The sequence below is a fragment of the Apium graveolens genome, chromosome 8 (assembly GCF_009905375.1).
Source record: "Apium graveolens cultivar Ventura chromosome 8, ASM990537v1, whole genome shotgun sequence".
In the NCBI taxonomy this organism is placed as follows: Eukaryota; Viridiplantae; Streptophyta; class Magnoliopsida; order Apiales; family Apiaceae; genus Apium; species Apium graveolens.
The window spans coordinates 198,409,921-198,420,525 of NC_133654.1; the positions used below are offsets into that span (position 1 = coordinate 198,409,921).

The window sequence follows — 10,605 nt, forward strand, 5'->3', positions numbered from 1 at the left end:
AGTAGCCGGCTCATATTTTTATGAGTAGTTTAGGGTTGAATGAGATGGAGCGAAACACACTCATTTAGAAATTGAAAAAAAGAAAAAAAAGAGAAAAAAAGAAAAAAAAGAACAAGTGTTATGTATAACTGATCACGAGTGGGCTCCTTAGTACTCGAGTTATTAAGTTCTTAGGGGACTTTGTGCCTAGTGACCTAAGGCTTCTATAGTTTGGGATCCGCTAACCTAACGCTCGCTACATGAGTACTATTGTATAAGTCTTTTATGGACCTCACTCATTGCACGATCAAATAAGCATATGTGTTTTGTTTTATATGAATAAAAGCATGAATCCATGATTAACTCCGATAAAAAAATTGAAGTGTTATAAGTTATTTTGAGTCTAGCTTTTATTCTGTTTATAAACTTGCAATTGTTTTGATAAGTAGTGAGTTATGATTGTCGATCTAGTTGCTATAGTATATCTGTAAGCATTTGCACACACGAACTCTGGTGTGTAGATTGATTTGTGAGATTTGACAGATCTTTATGCGAATAATTGCATTTGCTGAGGTGTTGATGGTTTATTGGTTTAGTTATTCTTTGGGGATCTTTGCATTCATATTAGTTGCATTCATGCATTTTATTTCTTGTTCTTTGAGTCTGTTTATGCTTGAGGACAAGCATCAATTCAAGTTTGGGGGTGTGTTAAGTGGCATTTATGTCACTTATTATGCTCTAATAAGCTTTGGGTTGGTGTATTTGTACCCAGGTTGTTTGTGTTTTAACGTGTTTTCAAGTGTTTTTGCATTTTAAGCTTTACTTCGTGAATCAGGTGAATTAGCATTGTTTTGATGCTAATATGGTGTTTAGGATGTGTTGAAATAAAAGTTTGAAAGATTGGCTCGAAGCTGCAAGGAATAAAGAAGAAGAAAAAATCAAGTTTTGGCAGAAGGCAGGCGCGCTCACGCTAATGTTGCGCGCGGCCGCGCCGGGGGAATAGAAAGTCAGCGCGCCCGCGCTGGTGAAGCGCGCGGCTGCGCTGGGTCGAGATAAACAAATCCTGATTCTTTTGCAATTAGAATTCTGGACTCCTGGGATGCATGGACTGCTATATAAACATAACTTAGGTCATTTTTCAATACATATATTAAGAGATTCAGAGTTTTCAAGACATCAAGGAACGAGAAGACGGTAAGAGACCTTTTGGCACAATTCAATAATGGCGAAGATGAACTAGTTTATTCTTGTGAATCTTTATTTTGAGTTGTAATTTGGATGCTTGTTTCTTGTTTTTCTGAACCTATATTCTTGTGTGTACTTGGTTTTATTTATTCGTATAAAGACTACATTTGTTTATCATGTTTTCATTGGAACCCACGTTGGCGATGAGTTCGATTATGGGCTAATCATTATCGTGGGGTTCAAGCGGATTTATTTATGGAATTCTTTAGTTAAATTGTTTGATGCCTTAGTATGTGGTGATTGTATGATATCCTAGTATTGGTTGTACTTATTCGTCTTGTGAGCGTCGCGAACTTATAAGATAGTGTGTTAATTCTTAATGAAGCGAAAATGAATTTAAGGATTTAGAACTTGCCATGCTAGCATAGGTTCATGTATTGTTATGCATGATTCGTAGGTAATTTTATCCATCTTACTTGCCCTATGTAATCAAGATAGATAACTTGTGCTTAAACCGTTATATTGTCAAATTCTATAGACATATAGGGTCTCAATAGAATTGGTGCCTATTCTGCTTCTATCTCTTTTGTGGATGTCTGGTGGAATGGTACTTGTGCAACGAAAGTTGGAGTTTATCAGTTTCGTGTTGTCTGATTAGTGTCATCACCATTGCATGCTAAGGTTGAGAATAATAAGGCTATTGAATGAAGTACTTAATGAAGTTAGAATCCCATGTCTGCATATGTATTAACTCAGTCTATCTTATTCTCGTAGTTATAATAGTTAGCGTAATTCTTAGTTATAAAAATTCTCAATTTGTTATCGTCTTAGCATTGAATAATAACCATACATTGTTGCTTAGGTGCGTAATTTAGATAGTTAACCAATACAGTCTCCGTGGGATCGAATATGATTTATATCTTATACTACTTGTGAACTCGTATACTTGCGTGTAATATTAGCGCATGTTTAACGACTAAGAAGTCCACTAACGTAAGAGGTGCTTCAGACGAGGCTTTGAAAGTTTTTTGATAGCAGGGCTAAGGGTTGGCTCGGATTTCTGGAAATATTTAAAGGGCAAAGACCTGGCTACTCTGGAAGATGTCTTTGCTTCGGAAGAATCGTTCAAGGCCATAGAACAATCTTTGGCAAAGGTGCAACCAACTTCGTAAACAAGCCAAAGAGGCAGATCAAGGAAGAGGTATAGGTCCTCGAGTCCGAGATATCGAAGAAGTAGTCAAAACCCAAATCGGGTAAATGCTACGACGGTAAGGAGGGAGTGGAGCCCTCCCTCGAGCTATGACAGCAGAACGAGCGGATACACCCCTTTGGCCGCATCAATTGAGCACATTTTTGAGGTGAACAAGGACATATGACTTTTTAGAAAACTCGAGACTCTGTCGTCTTGGCATAGCAAAGATAAGAAGAAATATTGTGAATACCAGGAGTCATCCAGATATAACACACATGAGTGTCGGCAGCTAAAGGATGAAATCGAGACTCTAATCAAGGAAGAATATCTTGGTGAATGGGTAGTGAAGGAAGTAAGGAGGCATAAAAGTAGTGCCGATAAAGAAAAGGAGGAAGGAGGTCGTACCCCTCGGGGGTCTAACAACGAAACTCTGGAAAAAAATAAGTTTGTCAGGGATGGCAGCATCCAAACAATATACAGATGAGATCTTGGGATGGAGTGCAGTAACAGATCTTTGACAAGGTATGCAAGGGAGGCCTGGTTCAGACCATTAACCAGTCATTCACAGGGTGGAGACTCGGCCACCCAAAGTATTTAAGGGTGAATCCATGAACATCACCTTCAGGGAAGCAGATGCCCGGTGGGTGCACCACCCCCACAATGATATCTCAGTTATTTCTCTCCAAATCGGAACTAAGAACGTCTCTAGAGCCTTCATAGACAATGGAAGCTCATCAAACATCCTCCACTATAACACCTTTAAGAAGATGGAATTACCTGATTGGGATATGTCAGGAGAGGATTCTTGGGTCTATGGTTTCTCCGGTGAAGGAGTTAGAGTCATGGGATCAATCTGATTTCCACGTACCCTGGGAAAAAGTCTGTTAGCCGTAACAAAGATGCTCGAGTTCAAGTTCCTATATCAGGAGTCATCCCATAATGTGCTGCTGGGATGACCTTTTCTTAGGGAAATGAGGGTAATCACTTTGATCCACCATCTTACCATCAAATTTTTAACCCCGAATGGAGTTTGCAGTATAAAAGGCTCTCAATATGATTCTCAGGAATGTTACAGGCAGGCTATGAGGGGTATTAGGATAAAGGATGTCCAAGTCAGAGATGCATCAGATGATGAACAAGAGAGAAGTATCGAACAACCAATCGAGGAAATTCGGGTCCATTACTATGTTGAACAAGAAAATGAATACTCCTCTAAATTGCCTCCGACAACGCTGTTCTTAGAAGACGTTATCAAGATTGAAATGTTGGAAGAAGAAGAGCCCCCAAATGACATAATACAAGCAAATTTCAACGGGGAGCAGCTCGAAGGGAGATTTGATATTTTACAGGTCTTGGACAAGATGTATATAAGGTAGATGCCCTTATATCTTAGGGCGCACCCTTCAGGAATCCCGAAAGAAGTAGATTCCCCTGTATGTCAGGGCGCGCCTTCTGTCATCCCAAATTTGAAAGAAGTTGATGCCTCTGTTATACAGGGCGCACCTTCAATGAGAAAAGAAGTTGATGCTCCTCTCCAAGAGGATGCACCTTCTCAGCAAAGTGATGAGGATCATAATCAGCTCGACTTAGACCCACAGATACATATGCCAACAGAGAAAATGGGGCCAGTGGAAGACACAATTAAAATCCCGGGGATCCAAGCAAAGTTCTAAAAATTGGATCTCATTTGGCTCCAAGATTGAAAGAGGGGCTTTCCATATTCCTCTTGGAAAATCTTGATGTATTTGCGTGGAGTCATTTTTATATGGTGGAATCGATCCAAAAGTCATGTGCCATCGATTGAATATCGATCCCAAGCATAAAGGGATTCGGCAAAAGCGCAGCGCTGTAAATGGAGAACGTGCTATAGCCTTGGCAGAGGAAGTAGATGGAGTCTTGGATGTCGGGCTAATCGGAAAATATTTTTACCCAGAATGGTTGGCAAATCTGGTGTTAATGAAAAAGCCTAATGGCAAGTGGTGAACATGCATGGATTTTACCGATCTGAACAAGGCTTGTCCAGAGGATAACTTCCCTTTGCCAAGAATTGACCAGTTGGTCGATGCTAGGATAGGACATGCTCTGCTGAGTTTTATGGACGCATACTCTGGCTATAACCAAATTCCCATGTATGAACCTGACCAAGAGCATACTTCTTTCATCACTGATAGGGGTCTCTATTGCTACATCGAGATGCTATTTGGTTTAATCAATGCTGGGGCGACTTATCAAAGGCTGGTAAAAAAATGTTTAAGAGAAAAATAGGGAAGACAATGGAGGTGTACGTGGATGATATGCTTGTGAAATCTAAAAAAGTGGAGGATCATATAGCAGACTTGGCTGAAATGTTCCATATTTTGAGAAGATACGGGATGAAGCTGACTCCTCAGAAATGCGTGTTTGGTGTGGAGTCAGGGAAATTCCTAGGGTTCATGGTGAACCACCGAGGAATTGATGCACCCCCCGCAAAAATCAAAGCTCTGTTGGACATCTAATCTCCCACCAGCGTTAAGCAAGTACAAAGTCTATCGGGAAGGATTGCAGCTTTGAATCGGTTTGTATCAAAATCCTCAGATGGATGAAAGGAATTCTTTAAAGCAATTAAAGGCATGGGAAAGGACTTCGTGTGGACCCCGAACTGTGAGGAAGCTTTTCAAAATATTAAAAAATAGTTGGGAAATCATCCTATATTGGCCAAGCCAGAGGATGTGGAGACATTGATTCTTTACTTGGCAGTCTCAGAATATTCCATCAGCGCGACATTAGTAAAAGAGGAAGAAGGTCGACAGTCTCCGGTATATAATGCAAGCAAAAGGTTGTGGGATATAGAAACCAGATACACCAACATGGAGAAATTAGTATACTCCCTTCTCCTTGCGGTATGAAAGCTAAGGCCATACTTCCAAGCTCATCGGATAGAGGTCTGCACCGTTTATCCTCTCAGGAATATTCTACATAAGCTAGAGTCATCGGGGAGAATGCTAAAATGGGAAATAGAGTTGGGATAATTTGATCTGGAATATTGCCCACACATGACAATCAAGGGACACGCGTTGACTGATTTCATACTTGAGTTTAATTTTGAAGTAGATGATAAGGCTATAGTATTGGCAGAACCTTCCTCACAGGGAAATTCCCCTGTCAAAATGAGAGAAGAGTTCCCACATCCCTGGTGGTTCTTACTTGTTGACGGGGCTGTAAATAACAGCGAAGCGGGAGCCGAGATTATTTTGGTTACCCCGGAAGGACATCATATGATTAGCGTCATTTACTTCAAATTTTATGTCACCAACAATGATGCCGAGTATGAAGCACTAATCAATGACTTGAAGATATCTTTGGAAGTAGGGGTTATGAATTTGATCACTCGGAGCGACTCAGAGTTAGTAGTAAACCAAGTCAATGGAGGTTTTCATGCCCGAGGACCCCAGACAGAGTTATATATGAGATATGTGTAACGTTTGCTTAGAAAGTTTAGAAGTGCCAAGTTGGAAGGTGTACCAAGAGAAGAAAATAGCAATGCAGTAGCCTTGGCAAAGATGGGTTCACAGATGGACAACGTTCTGCTAGGGTAAATTCCTTTAGGAATCAAGAAATTCAAAGTATTCAAGAAGTAAGTGTGTTTGAGATGCAAGAAATCCCGTAAAAAACTTGGATGACACCTATTCATAACTATATCCGGGAAGGGACTTTGCCAGAGGATAAACTACAGGCTCGACGCCTTCATTATTAGGATGTAAAGTATGTTGAGTACGATGCGGTGCTATATAAGAGAGGTTTTAATCAACCGCTGTGCGTTGTGTAGATCTGGAGGAAGGGAATTATATTCTTTGAGAAGTACATAAAGGTATTTGTGGCAATCACTCGGGGGGTGGCTCATTGGAATTGAAAGTCCTTAGACAAGGATATTATTGGACAACCATAAAAGAAGATGCCTTCAAGTCTGTTAGGGCATATGATCATTGTCAGCGATTTTCTAACTATTCAAACGCCCCAGCAAAGTTCATAAATTCGTTGGAAAGTCCATGGCCTTTTGCTATGTGGGGAATTGATCTCATTGGAGAACTTCCCAATGCCAGGGGTTGTGAAATATGTCGTCGTAGCTGTTGATTACTTTATGAAGTGGGCAAAAGCTATATTGGCCACAATCACAGCTAGGAAGATCAAGGATTTTGTCTTCAATTCTATAGTTTGCAGATTTGGTATTCCATACAAACTCATATATGACAACGGGAAGTAATTTGACAACAAAAAGCTGAGGAAGCTTTGCGAAGACTTGAATATCAAGAAAGATTTCGCCACAGTCTATCATCCGCAAAGTAATGGCCAGAAAGAGGCCATCAACAAGATCATTAAACATACTCTGAAGGCCAAGCTGGAGGAAAAGAAAGGAGATTGGCCAGAGCAAATGCCAATGGTCCTTTGGTCTTATAACACAACTCCAAGGTCTACTACGAGCGAATCCCCTTTTATGCTAACATACATGTATGAGTCTATGATTCCCGTGGAAGTAGGAGCTGGCTCGCTGCGAAGGGATTTGTTCATGGAGGAAGATGGAGAAGTCAATCAAAGGCTCCACTTGGATTTGCTGGACGAAGCTAGAATGAATTCTCAGTTGAAACTTGCTGCATATCAGTAGAGAATTGCAAGGTATTTCAATAAAAGGGTGAAGTCTATGCCTTATAAGGTGGGAGATCTTGTGTTGTGAAAAGTCATGCCAAATACTAAAATAGCTCAGCATGGGGTGCTTGGAGCTAATTGGGAAGGACCATGTTATTCCCAAACAATCTAAACAAGAATTGCAGAAGGGGGGTTGAATGTAATTTTGACTTCTTTTTAATTTTAAAGACAGTTCTACTATATATATATATATAACCGTATTTTATTTAGCAATGGTGCAGAATGAAAGTAGTAAAGAAATCAAATTACAAAGTAATCAAATACAAGTATTTAAAAACTTTGTGGTGGATTGAACTTTTCCACCAGAGATATTTATTAAGTTGAGAACTCTGTGTAACAAAGTTGTTCACAGCTGCTTACAAGTTGAAATACAAGAACCGAGAAATTCTTTACATATTTTGCCTTATCTATTTCTCAGGTAATTGCTTACTTTCGTGGATACTATTCAACTTGCTACCCTTGGTTTATATATCACCAAGTTATATGATAAAAAGACAAGATAATAAGACAAACTGTATCTAGTCTAACTTCATGCTGCTACACTTCTCTTTCCAGCATCTTTTAATATCGTATGTTTAGCATGAAAATGGAAATGCTTCTTTGTTCTCAAAATCCTTCGAACAGGCTGCCACATTCCATTTACATACAACCAACGCATGTGACTGTCAAGTCACTATCAACTGCTCTTTTGAATTTTAACATCCGTTGGAACTTAAATTGATCATCCGTTGGAAATCTGTTTGATCATCCGTCGAAACTATGGTTGATCATCCGTCGAGACTTATGTTGATCATCCGTTGAAGCTTTGTGAATCATTCATTGAGACTGTCTTTTTGGCAGTTAACTCTATTTCATTTATACAAGATTACAAGGCATCTAATATTTACAATTCACCATCCTATCTTGCATATCAATCAAGTAGTCAACATGACTTAAACATTCTACAACACCTAGTTCACTAAGCCATTTAAGTATGCAGAAATGTGCTACTAATCTTATTGTACATAAGCTACTCTTTCAACGGATGTTGAAATGATCATCCGTTGAAAGCTACAAAATCACTTAATTAAAATATACTTAGTGTTTTGTTTGAGTTAACATCAAGTACACAACATATTCCTAACAATCTCCTCCAATTTATGTCTACTGGAATTGTAGCCATAAATTAAGATAAACTTGATGATAACAAAACACTCTATGAATACCGAATGAAATAAAGTAGATAAAAATTTATAAGTGCTGCAATTTATTGAAAATTCTCATAAAGAGAAATTTGTAGAGAGTCTTACGGATCATTTTCAAGGTGCTCCTCTAGAATGAGAAAATTAAGATTATTTCCTTGATTGCCTTGACTTCTTTCCCAGCTTCATATCATTCTCTTCAACCAGGTATTGAAGTTGTCTGAAAAATTTCGATTCTTCATTATTTGTTAGATCCAGCTTTTCTTGCATTTCTTTTAGAGTTTCATTGCTTGCAATCTTTAGCTGATCTTCCAGTCTGAAAATTTTCTAATGCTCTTTTCATCCTTGAACTCTATAATCCAGTATGGCCTCAAATGCACCCTATCTCCAGTGAAGGGAATAGTCAATACTCTTGGGAGTGCATTTGGCCCTCTTCAGCTATTTTTTATTTCCTCAATCTTGTTTAGTACCATTTTATTGGTAACTATGTTGAATCCAAAGTTTTTCTTGATTGAGGAGAAGACAGTCACTAAAGTTGAATAACCTTCATTGAGAATTCTGTGAAGTGGCCATGTAATCTCTTTACCACCCTTATACCTGAATAATAGTCTCTCTGGAAGGTGCTTGTAGGCATCAATATATCTGACTTCTTCAAGCTCATCCAAATAGAGATTTATGTCTAAAAATTCTTTGATGTCACATATGAAGAGTTGATCTCCTTTGTTGACAGTAGGTTTGGGTTTGGCCACTTGCTTGGATTTAAGCTTGACAGGATTGACTGTTTCGACTACTCTTTCCATTGTTTTCCTCTGTTTGGAAAAGATGGGAAGGTTTAGATCAGGAAGAGGCAAGCTGTCCCAATCTATAGGCTCATTCTTTGGAAAAACAAGATCACCATGAAAGGTGATATTAGGATCAACCTTGAACTCAGCCTCCTTCACAGTAGGTATGACTAATTGGCTTGTGGTTGTAGATTGGGATGACATGCAATCTTCCTTATCTTCATTAAAATCTATCTTCCTCTTTGCATGGATCTTGTATCTAAACTTTCTCTTTATCTGCTTTGGTTCTTCTTTCTTTCTTTCATCCAAATTTCCAGTTGTCACAGCAGGCAATGTAACTTCTATGGTTGCAGGCTTTTTGGATAATTTCTTGGCATCTAAAGCAGCTTGCTTTTGTTGTTGTTTAAGCTTCACCTTTTCTTTTTTCTTAGCTTCTGCAAACTGTGGATGTCCAGCCACCACACAGATTAGTTTACCATTCTTGTAGATCTTAGCAATTCTGTTCTTTGAAACTATATCTCTGGGATCTTTGGATAAGGCAATGGACCTTGCAAGTAGCTTCATTTCATCTGGCCTAGGAGTTTCATAAGATAGGTCCAATGGATTTTTGTCTGAATTCTTTGGATAATTCCTTTTTGGTTGAAAAATCACACTGGCCTTTGGAGACTTGATTGATGAGGGTAGACCCCTTTCCATGTTCCCTAAGCTCATTTCATTAGCTGAAATTTGTCTCAATTTGCAAAAGTGAGAAAAGACCTTGTCTTCCTTCTTAATTTGACCAAATTTCTTCTTGATATTTTCATCAAGCTTCCTCTATTTTGCATCTAGCTCTTGCTCAACTGCTGCAACATCAAGCTTTTTAGATTTCTCATTTGATTCCAACTTAGCAGCTGCTATCTTAATTAGATCAATGTTGTCCAAGACTGTTGGCTTAGGGAAAGCAATTGCTGACATAATTACTTTATTGACTTGAATGTTTAGCACTTTCTCCCTCTCACTTGTTGACTCCCCTTGGCTAACTGGAATAATTGAGTCTTTCTCCCCCTTTTTGTTAGCATCAAGTTGAGTAGAGGAAGAAGTCTGTGCAACCACCAGCTTCTGAAGTAGCTGAGTTTGTTAGGATTGATGTAGATGGATTTGAGTAATTGAGGTTTCCAGAGTTTTGAGTCTTTTCTCCAAGGAGTCCACCTTGCTTGCTAGATCATAATTTTTTATTAATTGTCTGTTGATGTCTAGCATGGTGGTGTTGGGAAAATTAGCATCCAACCTCTCAGTGACATCTTTCTTGACTTGATCAATTTCAGTCTTCAGTTCAGTGACATCCTGATTTTGTTTGAGAGATTGAATTTGATGGAGTTGAAGAGAGTGCAAATGTGCTTGTAGAAGGCTCTTGGTGTTGGAATTTGTAGTAGTTTGAAGTGCTTTCTGAGTTTGCTGAATGATTTGAGAAAGAGTGGGTTTAAAATGGTGCTCATCACATGCTTTGGAAAACACCTAAGATGACATGCTTGATCTTGAGCTAGGGCATGCTTCTCCCCTATGTACATGAACTCTCCATCATCATCATCTTCATCCCTAAATAGATCCTCAAAACCACTAGTTTGAT

The 10,605-nt window shown here is 39.0% G+C and overlaps 1 protein-coding gene across 1 annotated transcript; it reads left to right on the forward strand.

Moving 5' to 3' along the window:
• Positions 1-6,428: 6,428 nt before the first annotated feature.
• On the forward strand, positions 6,429-6,995 carry LOC141680242 (uncharacterized). Its single transcript, XM_074486523.1, has 2 exons — positions 6,429-6,558; positions 6,661-6,995. The coding sequence occupies exons 1-2, from the start codon at positions 6,429-6,431 to the stop codon at positions 6,993-6,995; spliced, it is 465 nt and encodes a 154-aa protein (XP_074342624.1).
• The last annotated feature ends 3,610 nt before the right edge of the window (positions 6,996-10,605 follow it).